At 39.4% G+C, this 20,495-nt stretch overlaps 1 protein-coding gene across 13 annotated transcripts in view; it reads left to right on the top strand.

Moving 5' to 3' along the window:
• The window catches only part of MAPK10 (mitogen-activated protein kinase 10), a 137,741-nt gene extending 121,805 nt beyond the window's left edge, over window positions 1-15,936 (top strand). For 12 of the 13 annotated variants that reach the window (XM_053976079.1, XM_053976077.1, XM_053976072.1 and 9 more), the window contains 4 exons: window positions 484-608; window positions 10,039-10,102; window positions 10,607-10,684; window positions 15,601-15,936. In XM_053976079.1, coding sequence (XP_053832054.1) covers window positions 484-608; window positions 10,039-10,102; window positions 10,607-10,684; window positions 15,601-15,743 — 410 coding nt within the window. In that variant the 3' untranslated portion in view covers window positions 15,744-15,936. Of the gene's footprint in view, window positions 1-483; window positions 609-10,038; window positions 10,103-10,606; window positions 10,685-15,595 lie in introns of all 13 variants that reach the window. The other variant, XM_053976085.1, reaches the window with a different exon arrangement.
• Window positions 15,937-20,495: the final 4,559 nt, after the last annotated feature.

Here is a 20,495-nt window from a genome sequence, read left to right on the forward strand (position 1 = left end):
GCCTCAATAAAATGTTTCATGCCTCACAGCAGGTTGGATGAGAAACTTTAAAACATCCAGAGAAGTGCGGATGTTTTCTGAGCCAGTCTAAGAGTGCCTGTAAATTTCAGGCTTTGATTTAGTAATGCCACGATTTTAGATTTCTTTATGTGAACTTTTGTACTCTGATCCCGGTAATAATCACAGATACATCAAACATGGGATATTATTCATCCCTCTGTGTGGAATCTGCATGTAAAATGTCACTAAAGCTTGTTAGGGAACTTATGGTGTCAGCCCTGATTTTGGCAGCTTTCTAATGAATCAGACCTAAAACAATTACTGAAGAGCTCTTGCTATGAGGAGGCAAGGGAGCAGAAGTACATACACAACCAATCTCTCAAAGGGTTGTGTCACTGCTATTTTCCTACCCCCACTAAGCCTCCTCTGGAGGCAGAGGTTGTTTTGTACTAATGCTGTGTTTCTCTGCTTCCCTTGTTCCAGCCAGCCAAGCCAGGGACCTCTTATCAAAGATGCTGGTCATTGATCCGGCCAAGAGGATATCAGTAGATGAAGCCTTACAGCATCCATACATTAATGTCTGGTACGACCCAGCAGAGGTGGAGGCGGTAAGTGAGGCAGCACTCCTCCCTTCAGAATGCCAAGCACAAAGGGATTCAGGGATCCCTGCTGCTTTACAGCAGCAGGATAATGAGCATGCTGGAAAGAAACAATGCTGGGACTGCGGTGGTCTGGGGATTGATGTGAAATGAGATCTGTAGGGACAGGATATCTCTCTTTATTAGATTAACTGATAATAGATGGGAGGAACAAAAACACTTCAAGCATATGAAGCCATTTTCTGCTTTCTTCTAGAAAGGATTTTGAATCCACTAGTTTACCTTTTTAGCTATAGAACTCAATATGGCAAAAGATACTATCTTTCTTTCCAAACCTTTCCCTGTGGAAGACAGCAAACATCACTTTTTAGTCTGTGTTGAAGGATATATATAAAAGAGGAGGAGAATTAAGCAAAAAAATAGTTGGGATTCTGAAAAAAAAAAATCTTGAAGTCTGAATTTAGAAAAAGCTTAGCAGGACATACTTTTTTCCATAAAATGAAGGAGGGGCTCAGGTGTTTTCCTGGGCTATGGTTCAATGTACAGTATCATGCACACTGTGTACAAACAGAAATGGATTTTTTCTTATAATCCTGTCATGCTCTAGACACCTCTCTGTAGGCCTTGGTGAGGCTGGTGTTAACAGGGATAAGTGTAATCTTTCAGCACTTCAGTGACTTGGTATAAAAGGTATGGTATAATGGCATAGGTATAGGTATATATATTTTATATATCTAAAAAGGTATAGGTATAAATCCAGACAGGTGCTCTGTAATACCCTGTATGAAGTATATGAAAACAGGTTCAGAAATCTGATTTAGCCACCATAGGAAATGAAGACCTTGTAAAATTAAATCACTGCTGTTTAGTGATATGCTCCAGTTCAGTCTTTGCTCTTGAAAGTGCAGTAAACTTCAAAAGTAAATTGAATGTTCAAACCCCCATCAAATTTCCAGCACATGGGATTTTTTCAGAGGATGTTATTTAGGAGTATTTTATGGGGCTTTATTTTGCCAGTCTCATTTTCAGAGGGAAAGTTAAATTGGAAGACTTTCTTTTCGCAATGAAATTATAAATTATAAATATCCATCTGTTCATGCTGATGCACCTTCAGTGGTTAGCTATAAGTCACTTACTAATTATTTTCAGGAGGAAAAAAAAATATTTGTGGAATATTGGTGGTTTTCTGTTCTTGCTCAGAAGGGTGTTCTACAGCAAGTACTCCACTGAGGTATCTGCCCTTTTACAGTTGCAGAAGAGTTGGGATCAAATACAGTAAAAATTTCCTAATGCCATGGGCAATGGGGAAATGACTCATCTATGTATTTTTGTTGGATCTTGCCAAATTTATAGCAGGCTTGGAATTTAGAAGACATCTAAAAACATCCAACAAATTAGCTGTTTGAGAGGTAGATACTTTTGCTTATTCACTTAATAATCTGACTCTGTAAATTTGACTACACTGAACAAAACCACAGAAGTTATAACAGGGTACAACTGAACAAAGAAGTAATATTTGAACGACATTTCAAAGCCTAAAAATGGCCATGTGGCTCGTTAATGTTGAATTTGCAGCATGATGAGACTCTATGAGGCATCCCTGCTCTTTCACAGACTGCTCTGCAAATGTGCAGCCAGGGAACCTGACATGAAAGCAATGGGAAAATTAGTGACAGAGTTGTGCTTGGTCGCTTGCATAATGCTTAACTTCCCACTATTTTTCCTGGTTTCCCCACTGGGGTTTAGAAGCCTGCAGTGTGTTGCATCTGCCCTTGTTCACTGCACTCTTTTTTTTTTTTTGGTAATACTTGATAAGCACTTTTACACAGAAGTCTTTCATCATGTAGCTAAAGGTTTGGTAGTGGGATGTTTTGGGATTTTTCTTAAGTTCTCCTCCCATATTGTGATATGAGACAGGATTCCTCCCACTATCAGTAATCCTGTACAGTAGGGATAACAGAAATTAGGATACAAAGGTATTAAACAAGATGACATTTTCAGCCAGTATAGCACTGGAGAGGGGGGGATTAGGTAGCTTCTGCTGTCTAGTTAGATTCCTCCTTCTCCCAGTAAATGGCTTCATCAAAAGCAGCCAGGCATCTGTCGTACAGCGTCCATTTCATTCAGGAGCATGAGAGGACAGGTAACTGAAAGCATTTAATGTGACAGGAATTTTGAAGTGAGCTGTTGCAGCATTATTAAATGTCAGCATGTGCTGGAGTAGACAATGCAGAGCACTGAAGCCAGCTCAGGGAATAAGCAGAGAATTTGGTGTCAAAGTTTAACCTGGAGGTAACAACCCTCAGTGTCTGCTCAGATTTACAGCATTATAAATGTGAGGGAAACAGATAGAACAGCCCTATCCAGTTAAAAAGCAGACTAGTGAGACAGTTACAGTCCCTTTTTATAAATCTATTATAAGTTTATGGTCTTTCAGAGACACTGTGGGGGCAATAAAACTATTATGTCTTGTTCTAATGTTTCTAATGTTTGCCAGTCTTGGCAAACACTGTGCACAAATAGGAAGTGCTGGGAATGCAATACCCTTTCCCCTACAATGTGTCCCAGCATTAAACTCTTCTGGGTGGCCCTAAATGCCAAGTGTGATTCCCTGACCCAGAGAGGAAGATGAGCTGTTATTAGATGTAGGACTTGCTATTCACCTGCCCACAGGAGGTTACTCAAACAGTGCTGTGGCTCTCCCATGGAACTTCTGCATGAAACAAACCTCAGCCAAAGCCCTCAACAGCTCTGAAACAGCATCATACTGACAGCTAGAAACAGGCCTTGCACAGCTTTTGAGCTTACCTGTGGATTTTGGATTTACAGGGAATTCTTGTGTCTAACATAGGTAGTTCGCCAGGTTCTTTGAAGTACACACAGCTTGCCACAGTATCTCTGTTGAGAAAGTCACAGTGTGAGGTTCTCCAGAGCATACACCATTGTTCTGAAATTATTTTGAATAGTGTTACAGTTAAGGTAATTTCTGTGTTCAGCCAATGACAACTAAAACATGTGTTTTTAAAAAATAGGAGGACATGCAGAACATGAACAGGAGAACATGTATGGCTTGGGTTGTGTGGAATTCCCAGATGTTGAAATCTGTTATCAATCTTCACACCTAATTTAAATGTAGGGAAACAAAAGTTCACAGGGCAAAAGTATTATTTACTAATACTATACAGGAGGTCTACTGTAAAATCAGAATAGGAACTTATGGAACTTACTTCTCTGTTTTATTCTTTAGTTCAAAACTCTCCTGTAAGTATTTTTTTTTCAGAAATTCAGTTCCACAATATTATGTTTATTACTTTTATGTTTATTACTTTGATGTTAGAATATTTACCTATATAACAGCATTTGGACTATTATAGGAATAAATGACACACATGATACTTATTCTCCCTCCAATTGCTCTGGTTCTGTTTTCTGGAAAGAAGAGGTTTCCAATATCTCTTGCCTCTACATGCAGACTACCCTGTTTATTGTAGATAGTCTCAGTATCTCCCTGATGACATATTAACTTCTCTGTTTTCCTGTCTGAAAATTCTGTGCTTGAGACTGTTTTCAATTACCCAGCTGCCTTTTTTTTTTTTTTTGAAGCTGCTATATATTCTCACCCTTCATTGAGATGATTTGTGAATAAATCCCGAATCTGGTTTTTAATCTTTCATATCTATCCTAATGTTTATGCCTATTTGCAGGTCACTGGGTTTTATCCCAAAATGATCAAATTACAAACAAAATGGATTCCTACACATTACTTTAGCACAGAAAGTTCTTCCTTTTGCTATTGGTATATTCAAAGAAATCATTAATGTCATATTGGATTCCATTTTGGAATCTTTTGAATGTATGTGTGATGTCATATTGATTCCCACTTGGGAAAACTTGTTCCATTTCATGGGAACAAATCCAGTAGCAAAATTTGCTGTAGATTATTATGTGATGTTTCTGTTAACTGGTTTCAAAATTTGTCTTGAACTTTCCTGTACCTGCAGTTATTGTTTGTTATCTGATATGTGCCATCCATTAGAAGAGAGATTTCTATAAAACAGAAAGATCAGGCATTAAAAATATTCCTTTCAAGCATTCCTCTATGTTTGACAGTATTTTACAGCAGTGATAGATTTTGTGGGGTTTTATTCACTGTAACTCATACAGCTTTCATTCTTGGTTTTATTTTCATAGGATTTATATTTCACTGGCATATTTCCGCATCTAGGATCATCCATAGGGGGCTGAGTTGTGAATTATCATTATTTTTCTGTGCATGCCAATCTGTGTGTTACCTTCTATTAATATGATGCTGTTTCCAGTGTTACTAATGAAAAAAACTTGGTTTATGGTTCTCAGTCTGAGGTCCAGGACAGCAAATGCTGCTGTATTGTCTTAGCCCTATATAAACCATCTATGACCAACTGTTAAATACAATTTTTAAAAATTAGATTGTCAGAATAAAAAAAAAAAAAAAAAGAAATCACTGACCTCTTATTTTACCTGTGAGTGCTAAGCATCCAATATGATGGAGAAGCACTTTGGAGAGCTCTGTGACCTTGGCAAACACTTCAAAGAAGGTGCAACCTTCACTGCATGACATAAGCAAGGCTGTCAGGTTGTGCATCTTTTCTGCTGTTCTTTTCTCTTGGTCAGCTCTGAATGTATAGATGTATAGAAAGTCTTCGATGAGTTGCCACATTTTTTAGCACTCAGTTACAGGGCTTGGTTTTCTGCTCAGAGATTGATGGTGTGCATCTGTTGTTTCACAAAAGAAGTGTACAGCTCTGCTTTGTGCACAGGCACAGATACTTCCTCTAGTCAACAACATCCATCCGTTCATAGCTGATTGATTAGAAGCTGAACACAGCTTCTGCAAAAATCTTTGTTCATGTCAGTGAGGAGGAGTGGTTGGAGAAGAAAGAGGCATTTCTTTTCTTCTTTTTCTTTTTTGAACCAAACTTAATCTTTTTTTCCAGCTTGCTTGTTGTATCTTCAAGCTGTTCAGTCATCTGTGTGTAGCCCAGTAATCTTGACTCCTGCTACGTGGCATCCTTACAGTCCAGCTGTTCAGAAATAGCTCAGCCTATGATTCCGTTGATGCACACAATGTGTGGAGTTTCCCAAAAGCCTCTGCAGAAACTCCAAGGAACAAATGGGCCCAGAGTCATCTCTTCTTCCATATCCATAGCTGAGATCATCCCTAGCCCACTGTGGAATCCCTTGGCAATACAGAGTGAAATCCCAAGCACTTTGTAAATAAAGAGATGCCAGACCTCTGGTGACAAGCACGCTGGTGTACTTGGGCTTGCACTGCAAAAATAAATATATGAATGGTATCAGTAACACAATTTAGGTTGCAGCAAAGCACCAAGGAATTTTTGTATTCATTTGTTATAAGGACCTAAGCTATTTAACAAAATGTTTAACCTCACACCATTAACTTTTGCATTCTTCAGTCCCTCTTTTATCTGCATTATCTTGCTAATTCCATCGTTGCTCCGTTGTGCTGCTCCACAACTACTGCCCCAGACCCTGCAATTCTGGGAAGAGATGCAGACTCAGGCCTTGCTCTGCCAAGCTTTCTAAAAACAGCTCGTCCCAAGGTCTCCACTGTGCTGGCACTAGCTCTGCAGAGGCAGGGACAGAGATGGCAGGATTTGCTTGAGTGGGAGCTCCAGCCCATTCCCTTTGCTTTCTAGCAGTGGCATACAAACCAATCTGTGTTGCTTTGGGAAAGTAAGAATACATCAGTTTCAACATGGTTTGTTTTTTCTTTTCTCTAGTGAAAAGCTTCCCCTCTCTGGATATTAGAATGGTATTTAACAAATCCAGTAGTCTCCTCCTGTTTATCTGACAACATAACCCCCCCTTGTCTTTTGTATATTTTGCTTTTTTGGTTTGTTTTTTTGGTTGGTTTTGCTTATTTGTTTGTTTGGCTTGCCTTTTTTTTTTTCCAGAAAGAGACCCATGTTGTTTTTTTTTTTCTTTTTTAATTTTTATTATGTCCAATGAATGTTACATTTAATGCAAAAATATTTTGAAAATCAGTTTGTAAAATGGAAAAGCCAAGAGCCATTGAAACAACAGGGGGGGTGTTTTAGTACCTACAAGAAAATATATAATTCATTCCTTTGCTTCCACATCCAAAAATAGATTCTGTTCTTCATTATTGTTGGCAATAAAACTGCTTGCAAATCAATCTGTTTTGGGGAGAAAATGGCTGCCTTAAACTGAAGCTAGATGCTGCCACCCATAGGATTGATCCACACCCTGCCTTGATTTGATGCTACTTGAACTCAGTACTTTTTCTGAGACTTACAGAATTGCAGAATCAACTAGGTTGGAAAAGACCTTGGAGTCTTTTCCAAGTCCAACCTATGACCTAACACCACCTTATCACCTAAACCATGGCACTGAGTGCCACATTCAGTCTGTTTTTGGACACCTAAAAAAATAAACTATCAATAAACTATAAATAACATCTCATTTGGCATGTGCAGCATGAAGGATTTATAAGAATGCCTATAATGCTGCAGCTGTATCCCCATGGAAAGTTAATGATTATGAACTCAGTCATTTTCTAAGATGTTTGATTTAGGTAGCAAAGTCAGTTTTAGGCAAAACTTTGCACCAAGACTAAAATCAGGTGCCCAGGAGGATGTGGGTGTGGCAGCTGCTCTAATTGTTCCATTGCTGAGACAATACTTCTTTATTATCTTTAAAAACCTCCAGTCCTCCCTCTAATTTTAGAAATTGTTTTTTAAAAAAGCCACAAAACGAACAAGTTAGCAGAAAAGGGGTGGTCAGCATGGAGGGGATAACAACATATTGATAACAGCGTACTAAGCTTTGTGGTTCACCTATGAATTAATGAGAATTGTGGGAAAATAAATTCTCAAAATAGTTTTGGTATTCTCAACTCATTTCTGTGCCTTGAATCAATAAAAAGGTGAGGACTCAGGGAATTTTGATGGGAAAGCTTCCCTTCTCCCAGTGTGAAGCACAGGCCTGGCCTCTCAGCAGAGCTCCATTCGACTATGCTCTGCACAGGCTTTAGAGTGGTTACAGACCCTGCCTCTGTGAAGAGCAGGGATTTATTCATGCTACTGTCTTGCTGAATATTTGTTACCCTTGGCTCCCTCGTGCCTGCCGAGAGCCGTGCCTCATAGCTGTGGGTTCTGCTAACTCACAAGTAAAAAGTCTGCAAAGTCAGCACTGGCAGAGCAGTAGAATGCTGTGCAGGTGCAGCTTCTGGCAACCTGCAGTGTGTGAAGGACAGTTTGGTTGCTCTCCCTTGTTTGACTCCAGAGAAGAATAGGAGCTCGGTAATGAGTGAGATTATTGTGGGCTCTCTCCCTGGAAAATGCCTTTGTTTCCAGAGTGTATTAATCTAGGCAATGATTACTGCTGATTTTCTTGGTGCTTATTAGCCAATTATCCCAGCTTAAGATGTAGCTGAAATAAATTAGAAGAGAAATAAGCTAAAGATTCTCTGGTTGTGTGAATTGAGAACAGGTGCATCTGATCACTTGTTCCTTTTGATTCTGCAATTTGTGTTTGGGAATTAAAGTAGTGAATTAAATCTATCCTCTTATTTCTGTCTGGGGGAGAAAAACTTGTATTTCTCTTGAAGGTGTAAAAAGAGTGTTTATACTTGGTAGAAGCAATTTTACCCCCACCTATGCTTTTTGTAGGCTTTTCACTGAAGCTTTTAGAAAGCTACTTTCAGGATATTCTTGTCCAACTTGGTTTGCCTGTTCCCTTTGCAGAGAAGAGGTGGCTCTGTCACTGTGGTTCAGCTGCAGCTCAGCCAAGCACCTCCTCTGCTGCTCCTATAAATCCCTACCCCCTCAATTTTCTTGGCTTGGCCAGCTTTCTCTGGTAGGGAAATGCAAGCTCCAGGGCTGGCTGAGTGGCTGAGCAGGAGCCCAGCAGGCTCAGCTGGAGGAGTGGAGCTTACTTATCACACCCCACTGGTCAGTGGTGAGGATCACCTGTACTCTGGTAGCATCCAGCTCTCTGACAACACTGTCATCAGGAGCACAGAATGCCCACAGAGGTTGTGCTGATCTTGGTGGCATCAGGACTCTCTGGAAAGGAATGAGAAGCGTGGTTATGATGAATAAGAGAACAGTTGCATTGGTCTGGGACTCAGACTCTTACAAGGCTGGGTCTTACTCTGCTGATATAACAAAACCTCAGGTACCCGAGCTGAGGCCTGGCACTCACTTTAATTCATGATGTGTTTCCTCAGCAACTTCTCAGGTATGAGATTTAGTAATCTATAACTTCACCTAATCCCCTTATCTTCAGCCCTGATACAAATGTCACTCTGGGGAAATGTCCCTTGCTTTCAGTGGACTTGTCCAGTTCAGCTATCATGTAATTTTCCATATCATGTCACTGAGCTATTACTTTTTCAGCTGTATTTGTAGCATGCAAATGGCTTAGTGGACTGATGGAGTTAAAGTCCTGAGAGGAAATTTCTAAATTCTTAGTGATTCAAGGAAACAGCTTGGTAAATATGCATTTAATAGCAGGATGTTTTGAAGGGGACACAATGGCAAGTGCCCAAGATGGAAGTCAGAGGAAATACATCTGAGCAAGAAAAGTGTTGTGGATCTTGTTTCCATCTTCATTAGGTAATCTTTCCTCAGATGCTGGAGCTTCTTGGTAGAAGGAAGGAGGGGAGAGTCATCTGCCTTCCTTGGCTGCTGTTTTTGGCAGACAACATCAGGAGAGGCAATGAACATATGACTTAGTTGCCCAATGAAAGTAGGTGTTCAGGCTCCCTGAAAATCTAGGTGCCTTTGTCTCAGTAAATTCCAGGATCTGTCAGTTCTCTGACATTCCCATCAGCTAAAAGAAACACAATAAAAAAATAAAAAAACCCAAAACTTTCTGTCCAAAGTAAAGTTAGTTAAAAAACATATACTGTAAGTTTTGGTAATTTGAAATATGGATTAGAAATTGTGGCTGGGACACTTAGTTAAAAATTAGTTATTTTGGAAAGTTTGTGTAGCAGCAAATCTAAAGAGCAAATTAAAAATTAATAGGTTAATGTTACTACTAATTAATCAAGACTGCTATTTGTTTGGTATTCTGACTGTACCTCGCTGCTGGTACAAATAATTTGGGTGTGGAGTTTCAGGGCTCAATACAAGCAAAATGACATTATTGACCTGGGTTTTATTTCAACTGCAGCCATGCCTCCTTTTTAAGAAAGGAAAACAGAGAAGTATGTTGATTTCTTCTACAAAAAGAGTTGACTTGCAGAAGTGTTAATCCCCTTAATATTCGAATGTGTTTCAGATGTTTTTGCATGTACAGGATGGATTGCAAAGAGAGAGAGGAGAAATTATCTTTAATTAAGTAGTTAGTCCTGATTATTTACAGTATAACAGACAATTGACTAAACAGCTGTGTTTCTTTCCTGCAGCCTCCTCCTCAGATATATGATAAACAGCTGGATGAAAGGGAACATACAATCGAGGAATGGAAAGGTAATTGCAGTTTAGAATTGCATGGGAAGGGGTCTTTTAGTGGCAAAATGGCAAAAACATAGCAAAAATATGGAAAATGTTCTGAGGGCTATCATTATCTACATAGCTTAATGTTAACTCAGGAGGTGTGGATTCCAGTGCTTCACTGAAATCCAAGGATATCATCTGGAGAGCAGAATACTGTTCAGCAGGGCAATGCATCAGAATTTTAGCCACAGTAAAAGGTGCTGTGATATTGTGCTGCTTCTCTTCTAGATAGTGCAGCATTAAACAGTTCTCCTGCTCTGGTTGAATCCCATTTGTCTCCATTCAGCTCCAAAAGGAGATGAGAGGAGAGGAAGGGAATGGAAGAGAAAGGTCTTAGGTGAGTAGAGCTGTCAGACTTGGGAAGACAAGGCAGGGCAGACTTAGGACGCTCAGGGCTACAGCACGGTGTGGTAATTGTTTTGTTCCTGATCACAGGCACTGGCTTCTGTCAGTAACTGTCACAATTCTCTCTTCCAGAACTCATCTACAAAGAAGTAATGAATTCTGAAGAAAAGACTAAAAATGGCGTAGTAAAAGGACAGCCTTCTCCTTCAGGTACTCAGCCCCATTGAATAACCTTGACATGTGTTCTCTACTGGCAAAGAGAATGGATATTGCTGAAGGGCTTAGGCTACACTTGCAGTTATGCAGGCCAATGAAGAAGTTTTTATGAGATCCAGTGCTTCTAATGGGTTGACCTTTATTAATTGTACTCCAGTGTCATGTTAATAGCATACTTAAAAAATGGGCTTCTTGCTATTTGAGAGATAGTTGTGCAGGTATTGTCTGTGGTAACAGATTATATTCCTCTGAGTGTGGAGGTTTCTCTCACACTAGTATTTGCATACTGCTTATGGGTAGATAACTGAACCAATACTTTGCTAATTGAAACAAGCAAAATTGGTGATGCTTGCACATATTAATCTCTTGGACACACGGGATCCCCACCCCAGCCCCATGTAGGTGTCTGGTACTAATCTGGTAGTCTATCCTCTCAGAAGTCCAATCACATTAGAACAACTGGCTGGCAACACTTGATGACACTTCAGTGACAAGGGAAAGTTGCCTTCAACCACTGACTCTTAAAGTCTTGTCACAAAAAAATAAAAACCACAACTGAATTTTTTCTGAATAAAATTCACATCAGCAGTCTTTTCACAGAAATGCAAATTGTCACTGCCAGTACACAGAAATACATATTTGTGAAGGTACAGTTTCACTGACAAACTTGAAGTTATTTTGAGTGCAGTGTTCTAGCAGTATTTATGAGTAAATCTGCCTTTCCTCAAAGTATGATAATTTAACTCAGTGTTCTCTGCATATCTTCAGAGAGATTTTTTTTTTTCACTCTCATTTTTCACTTGCTGCTGAGCCAAGGTAATGTTAGAACAAGAATGCATCACTAGCAACTGACAGGACAAGGGGAAACATGGCAATAATGAAGGGATTTAATAAAATGCTGGGTGGTGATGTTGGAGCACAAGCCCTGCACCTGGATTTTGACACGGATGAAGTAATATATTGGAAATAATCCACTGTGTTCTTGCCAAATAGCAAAGAACAGAACTTGCAGATTTAATTTACTGAACTAATGGTGCCACCACTGAAAAGAAATCTGGGGCCCTAAAAATTATCTGATAAATCCTCATTGTTAAATTTTTTTCCCTTGCAGAATTGTGGCTGCAGGTCGATTTATGAACAAGAAACACTGTAGTTGCTTGTTTCAGGAATTAACTACCATAGGATTTCTTTATCAATTTCATATTCTATTTTTGCTATGTGGAAGGTTTTTATTGTTTATGTAAAACATTTTCAAACATACAAAATTGTAAATTTTTACCTAGCATTTATTCTGCTGTTTCCCTTTGACTGTTTTTTGAATGTTAGGCACCAACAAGTTCAGAAAATATTTCAAACTGCTCTCAGATGAGGCTGTTTCATGAAACAGTAGATTTCCTGTTTTTCTTCACTTTGTGTGCCTGACTTAAATTTTCAGCTGAATGAAATAATGGAAGAAAGAGGTAAAACACCAGTTCTGAGCATAAGGAAAAAGGGAGAGACTCTGCTCATTGCTTGGTGTTGTTGGCAAGAATTCAGAAAGCTGAGATTTAGTGCTCTATCAGTAATCATGGCAAGCAACTAAGCATGGAGCTAAGTTTCCATGATTACTTGATCAGAGTTTTGGGGGAGACTGCTGAAGCTGACAGCACCAGGGATAATAATTGTTCATTGACTGAGCCACTTAGAGTGCCTGTGTATCAGGGTGTCAATCTCTTTTCTGTGAAGAATTGGTTAGTGCAACATATCAGCTTGGAAACTCAAGTACCTGCCCCTCATGCTTATGTTCAGTGAACAAAATCCATAGTGTCAAAAATTGTTCGCAGCAGAGGCTACTTCTGCCTGTCCAAAAAAAAGGGTTTCTGTTATTAGCAAACAAAAAAAAAGTTTAATACAAAACTGTAGATTATTTTGAATTAAACTTAAGTTCTGTCCATACTATCTAATATCCTCTCACACTCTCCCCTAGCCTTCACTACCTAGCTGTAGTTTCATACATAACATTTTCAACTGTCTTGTCCTTTCTGGGTACAGAATATAGTAAATAGCCCAACTCTTAGTGCAGCTTATTTTTAGCATTCCCTTTCTAGGTGAAAATGGATCTTTTATTCTTTGTTTCCTGCCTTTTACTTGCTGTCTGATTTGCCATCACCCAGGAACTACTGGACACTTTTGCTAGTAGGACACCTCTTCTGTCATGTGCAGACTTAAATTAAGCAGCTGATGGACTTGCCAAGCACTGTGACACTCAATACCAAGAGCTGCTATTTACACAATTTATGAGAAGCTGAACAGATCCCCAGTACAGACACTGGGCTTTTTTGGAAACTGCAAAAGCTGCAGTTCTCCTTTCAGTTTTTTTTACCCCCAAATCTGTATCACTTCATAGCTGAAGTCTCAGAGGCACTTCCATTGGTGCTATTTAATAGCACTTCCCAGGAGCCCTCTCAGGAAGGAATCCCTTCTTTACAGCACACAAGCTGATGTGTGCTTTAAAGGAGAAGCTGTCAAGGCAATAGCAGAGCCAGGAACAGATCCCAGGAGCTGTTTTGCACCTGCTCTAACCTTTAGCACTTCTCCTCAATCCTGCAGCCAGTGAGAAGCTTCCTGCCAAACAGTAACTTCATAAATGGGGCTCTTTTTCTCTTTTGAGTGCACCTCTGTCATATCTGCACTGTCTCACCTGGCACACATCCCTCCAGGAGCAAACTGGTGTAGCACAGCAAATGGAGCATTCCTTACTGACTGGGACAGCTTTGTTTGGGCTTCTGAGTGGTACTGCCCAAGTCCTGCTTTGTGCTGCTGAGCTCTTTAATTCTGTCGTTGAGGTTTAGTGTGGTTTCATTTGTTCTTGTGGGTACTTTGTAAGTCTGGGTGCTTTGGGGGTGCAGCAGGAGCTGTCACATGTATGTGTTGTGTCGTGTGGAATTGTGCTGAAAGCCAGGAACAGCCATAAAAACGCAATTTCCAGAAACTCGTGGGCTGCACTGATACTTGCTGAGAACATCATAGCAGGGTTTATCGAATTCAGTGGTGCTGAATCAGACAGAGTGTAACAAAATCTTCACCCATACAATTTCTGCAGCTATTTCTTCAGTTATTTTGCCTGGCTAAGTTGAGTGCACATTTACTCAATGTGGAGAAAGCAGCAGTTTGATCAAAAGTTGATTGATTGAACCTACTGGAATTCTTTCCATTTTATTCTTAGGGCAGTATCCATGACTTAATGGCAGGCTTTTGCCCAGAATGGTAAACATAGAAAGGTAATATATTTAGTCATTAATATGAATGAATTCAGTCATATTTTGACTACCCATAAATGCACTTGTCTTGACTGATTAGTATTTTCATAAAATACCACATGATTAAATAACATGTAAACAAGAACAGTATTGTACTGAATGATGAGGTACACATAAATAACTCTTTGAAAAACACATTTTCTGGCAGAGAGGATGGATTATTGCTGTCTGCAGTCACCAGTCAGACTTCATTGAGATTGCTCTTTTTGCAGCACTTACAAATTTAACTATTTTATTTTCCAAATATATCAGGAGAGTAGATTAATTTAATTGGTTCTGATGCCATAATGTACAACTAGAACAGCAGAAAGCAGTTCCCATCTGGAGCTCTAAATGTGACTGTATCTATCTCTGTTTTGTGCATACTTACAGTGGTTGTGTATAAAGGGAAGAAAAAGTTGAGGAATATAGAATAGTGGTTGGAGGTATGGTATGGTGACTTGTTTTCTCTAATTCATGTTTTTATTGCAAACTGGAAAGTGACAAAAATCCTTTCCTTTTGCCCATATACTTTGCCTAGGCTGTATAGACTACTTTTAATCTCTATATTACGAATATATAAGTTGTGTAGTTTTACTGGATAATAGATGTTCGTTTCTAGCCATTTGATGGAAATGAAAATCTGTAAAAGTTGGCTGAGCACACTTTTCAGACAGAAGAACTAAATGGCATCTATCTGCAGGACAAAGACCCGTGTCACTTGCCTAGCTGTAATTTCTAGCTATGCAAGATCACATAAAATTACACATTTTATTACCATGAATATTTAATGGAAATTAATATATCCCTCTCAAACTGAAGACAGTGCTAATTTTGGTATAAAGAGAACAAAAAAAAAAATCAGTGGAAAAAAAATTACCAATCAAACAGGTTTTTGCTACTCTGCAAACTTTAGTTTGAGCAAATACATTCTTTACATGGCTCTGTATTTGTCGTTCAGTTGTCTGAATTTATCAGACAGATAATTTCTGATAATATTCAGGGATGTGATGAATGTTCAGTTGCATTGATGATAATCTCAGGAAGTTTCATTCTTCATTTCATAAAGTCAAAGTGATTTTTGGAATAATGTCTGGTACCATCATAATTTAAGAGAGGCAAGGCAAACTTGGATGTGCAAAAATACAGTTGCAGCTGAAATCCTGAGCTTAGTCGCCTAATCCTTAGTAAGAGAAAGAAACCACTCAGTATTTCCACTGCGTGATTTGATCCCACCTGCTCTATTGGACTGCCACTAAGAAAACTGGAATTTTAGTAGAAGAATATGGAGGAATAGATGGGGTCTGGTTTTGTTTTGATCACACATTGTATGATCCTGACATGCCTCTGACTGTCGGGTGTTTTGGAACTCCAAGCGGGCTAGAACGAAGTGGGGTGACAAACACTGCACGAGCTATAACTTTTCAAAGCAGACTGGTGAGGGACAGAATTTCCTGGTAAGATATTTAATATTGTCCAATGTCTAAAGTTTGTATGGCCCATTTCCTGCCGAGGCTTGCCACTGGTTAAAATGGTCTGTGCACCACCAGGTAAGCACCCTCCGCTCTTTAACGCGTGGCACCTTCTGGGGTTTCGGGTTTAATCACGTTGGTGTTCGTTTTCGTAGCACAGGTGCAGCAGTGAACAGCAGTGAGAGCCTCCCTCCATCCTCATCTGTCAACGACATCTCATCCATGTCCACGGATCAAACCCTGGCGTCTGACACGGACAGCAGCCTGGAAGCTTCTGCGGGACCCCTCGGTTGTTGCAGGTGACTAGCCGCCTGCCTGCGAAACCCAGCGTTCTTCAGAGGATGATGGAACCTAGGAGGAAAAAAAAAAATGATGGGAGCTAAGAGATGAAAAGAAAGAGAAATAAAATACAGAGATTTAAGTGAAACAAACAAAGAAACAAACAAACAAACAAATCTTTTCAGCCTGCTTCTCCTACAGAGTTATGTAATGCAGCTAAGCTCAAGTGTGTATTTAACTTATAGTTGCTCTGCTTTGGTCTTCTTCCAGTGATGCTTACTGGGGGGGAAAAGGAAAAAAGGAACTGAAAAAATCCTTTTTTTACCCCCCTCCCCACAAGATGTAAAATGAATGGCTGCAAAACCAGCAACCTGCAACTGTCTTTTTCACACTGGCATGACAAGGTGTGCAGTAGCCACGCTCCACCATACGAGTGTGTGTGTCTGCCTTCACTGCCTGTTCTGCCGTCTGCCCAGTGAGGCAGGCAGGGATCTCCATGCATTTTTTCCCCACACACATACACACATGTGCCAACAGAATCCTGGCAGTGCATGCAGCTGTGTGCCTGCACATCTGCACAGGCACTTAGTGTGCACTCCACGACTATAAATGGGCCATTCCAGGCGAACTGCTTAACTACATATGGGATTTTGCAGTACATATTCTATCTGTTTGCTCCTTGATGAGGTTACATATACTGTATGAGGACTTGTGGAAGTGTAAATAACCACATAGAACTGTGGCTCCCTCAGACACTTGAAGATGTAGCACCAAATTCCTGCTGAGAGTTGTATATATATTTTGAAATAATAACCAGTTTTATTGAAAGAAGAAGCCACAGAGCTTCATAGAAAAATGCTAGTTTGTGAATGTTAAGACTTGTTGTTCTGATTTTAGAGCAGATATGCCAAGATAAGACTGGCTTAGACGGAAGCACATGTATCTTTGCAAGTTACAGGGAACAAGAATGAAGGGGTTTTATGCATGTCTAAGCCCAGAAAGGTATCAGTAAGCAACTTTTTCTGTCAATGTTAAGTGAGTTATCAACTTAGGGCATAGATAGGCTCGCTATTTTGAAGTACACGTATGTTTGTAAATTAGAGGGTATGACAGGGTTGGGGAATAAGCAGACTATGATCAAAAGGACATGCACCAACTTGTTTTTATTTTATGTCTAGATCTTTATTAGGTTAGCTAGAGAAAGGATATTTGCAGCCCACTCCCTCTCAGTGTGTGTTTGCAGCTCAGAGGTTGTTTTCCCTTTTCATCATTCCCTTGCAGGCACTTCTGCTACTCAGAGAACAGGCATTCTGTGGGGTGCTTTTGGTTCTTCATTTCTTCATTACACAGAAAAGAACCACAGAGTGCATGGGTCTAGTTTTCCTACATTCTATCAGCCAAGGTTGTCAATCAGCTCGTGTGCTGGCCTGGAAGGGTCGCAGCCAGGGGTCTTGGGCAGTTTGGGCAAGTTCTGAAGAACCCAACAGTGACTGAATATCAAATTGAATTTGCCAGGTAATAAAGCAGAGGATTTCCCGTGGTAAGTAACAGCAAGTGTTTTTAGTGGAGAATGACAAAATTCCACACAGAATTTCAGAGCCATTGAATATTTTTTCCAGCCAAAACAGCAATTGGCATTTTCCACTGCGAGGTCATCATTATCCGAGTTGGAAATTAACTAAAGTCCAAGTCATCTGTCCTTTTACCAAAGTGTGCCATGTAAACTGAAATGAGCTAAATCCTACTCTAATGCTTTTCCAAATGCCAGAGAGAGAAACTGTTTAGACTATGTTAGTGGATATTTTAAATTCACTAATTCTTTTGTATTCAAAACTCTACCAAAATAGGGCTGTTCCATTGGGTGGCTTACAAGCCTGCCATTCAGTGGTAGGAAAAAAAAAATTAGTATCAAGTCAGATTTTGTTCAAAGGGAAGAAAGGGAAGGAAAAAATTCCTCTCCAGGGTGGGGAGGAGGGGAGATAAAAATGAAGAGTACATAAAATAAAATCAAACTTGGGAGGTCTGAGCTGTATCAGAATTCCTGTAGGAAGTGGGGATCTTTCCCTGGTTATATTTTTGGTAGATTTTTATCAAATTTTTTTGAGAATAAAATTAGGTTGTTAATGTTCTAAAAACTCAGAGCAGTAATTTTAAAAGCAATAATTTACTACTGCTAAATATATTTAGCAATATTCTCTCTTAAGCCATGAAACATCAGGTCATTATTGAGTGATTTAACTCTCACTCCAAAGCCAATGATCATAAAAGTATTGAAAGGTTAACAGCAAAGCTCTGTAGGTATGTAGGCAATAACACCAAGGGTGACTTCTTAGCAATAATTAAATATATCTCCTCCTGATTTAATTCACCATAAATACATATTAATAATATTCAGGTAACTAGTATCTACTTTACATTCCTTAGTGTGCACCATTTGGGTGTGCTCTTTAAGCAAAACTAAACTAAGTCTCATTGAGGCAGAACTGCAAAAATATCACCAGTGTAGACTGTAGAAACTTGGAGTAATCCCAGTTCATTGCCAGTGATGTTACGGAGATGTGGCATAGGCAATAGCAGAGAAGCCATTTAGAGTAGATGGAGACTTATAGACCTCCCATGTTTCATCTCTTGAGGGCAAATCTGTGCTTTTAGTCCCGTGGTATAATTCAGTCCTGGCTGGGTTCATGAGTGCAGGGTGGAGAAGCAGTCACTGGAGAAGGTGTCCTTAGGTGGGCTCTGAATGGACTCACAACACAGGAGTTACATAATCAGCTTTATTCCCTGATTCTGCTAAGCACCAGTGCTTGTTCAAACATGTCATGGAGACTGTAGGATGCTTACAAAAATTTAACTAGCGTGTGCTTTTGTCCTTTGCTCAGCAGTGATGGACATCAGCATGTGCTTAAGTGCCTTGCTGAAATGGGGCCTGAAAGAATTACTGTGTCTTTTGTTGTCCTCAAATCAGTCTCCTTCATCAGAAGCTCTTTCTGGGGGAGGAGACTTGGAGCTGTCCACATTGGACACTAGAAAAAAAAGCCATCAATAAAGATTAGTTCTTTACAGTTCTGGTCCTTGTGTGTCCAAACTGAAGTAGCAGGAAGAGCATCCTTCATTTTGCTTTGTGCCAGGAATTCGGTGCTGTCAGCTGATACCTTACAATAACACATGTACTCTTGAAGGGGAACCACTTTTTTTTTTTCTGATTCTAGAAGTTTTGATACCATCCTCTTAAAGTCTCTTCCCCGTTATTCCAAAATTTTGTTCAACTTGATAATGATAGATTCTTTCCTTAATTTTGCCATTGTTCTTTTAAACCTACTTCTGCTTGACACGTTACTAAATATATTACTTTGGCAATGCTTTTCACTTAATTCTCTGAGGTTTGCAGTTGTAAGCATCATTGCCACCAGTGCAGAGTGAAGGAAATTGGGAAGCCAAAGACCTATGACAGATGTTCCAAGGTATTTAGGCACCATAGGGGGCAATCAGTGAGCCTGTGCCAGAAGTGGCCTAACTTACATCATCCTGAATGGCAGCTGGACACCTTGGCATTTCTGAAAATATGCCTCAGGACCTCTTGGAGTCATAAGTGCCTCAATACCCTAGGAAATTCTGTCCCAAGTGGCTCACCTAAGTCATGTATATAGGCATCAGCAGGGTGACGAGAATGGCACGAGCATTATCTCTCAGTGACTGCTCAGAGCACTAGCTGCATTGAGATGCTAGAGAGGAAGATTGCTGCAAAACATCCCTGCTTTTTTTTCAGATGAATAACGTTGGGATAGTATGAGGAGAAAAAAAAAATAAATAAGTCAGAACAGTTCTTAAAAGACTGTCCCTCAATTTTCTTTCTCACTGCTGAGTTTAAATGAGGTTGAGGCATTGATTTAATACAAGTTGATGCAAGGTTATGTATGTTTTTAATCCAAAATTTTTGGTAGTTTTTGAAAACAGTCTTCAGATACTAACTTGGTAGCTGAAATAGTATTTTGTGAGTTTTGACTATATTCCATTACAATATATCTTCAGAGAGTTCAGACATTTGAGTTGATCACTGTGATTTATTCAACTTGTATTGTGGTTGATGTCCCCCTCCTATCTAGAATTCCATGGCACAAATAGATTCATGAATCATAGCGAGTTTGCATTACATAAAACAGACTTAAACTGGAGTGCAAGAATGGCAGTGTGTCAAAAAAAACACCCAAAAAAAAAAAAAAAAAAAAAAAAAAAAAATTAAAAAAACCCAAACAACAAAGCTACAGAAAGCCTGACCAGATTTTCTAAGCCCTAATTCACTGACGGTTTTCCCCTGGACATCAACAGTTCCTGCACAGCATTGGCTTCTGAAGGTTACACAAGACAGCTGATCATGTCTCTATGTCACTCTTCCAAATTTATAAGCAATTTGGTTCATATACATTCCTTTGTCCTCATATATTACTTTCTAATTCTAATTCTGGGATAGCAATACTGAGGAAATTAGGCCTGTTGCAGTCTAGGTCTTTAGGGAATGCCTTTAGGGAATTTCCCGAGGTAGTACTACTTAACTGATTTGGATTGTATTCTAAATTTTTCAGTGAGCACCAGTGATTTCTTTTCCACCAATTTATTTTCTCATGAAAAATGTGCTAATAGTAACTTTTAGAACTGCCTGAGAGAGTCACTTTTAGAAAATATCCCAAATTTTTTAATTAAAAATGTGTTTTGAATATGCTGGAATTGTTGTAAAATGGAATTGGAATATTTTAATTCAAAGTAACTTTGAGTAACCAA

This window comes from Vidua macroura, chromosome 4 (genome assembly GCF_024509145.1).
Source record: "Vidua macroura isolate BioBank_ID:100142 chromosome 4, ASM2450914v1, whole genome shotgun sequence".
NCBI lineage: Eukaryota > Metazoa > Chordata > Aves > Passeriformes > Viduidae > Vidua > Vidua macroura.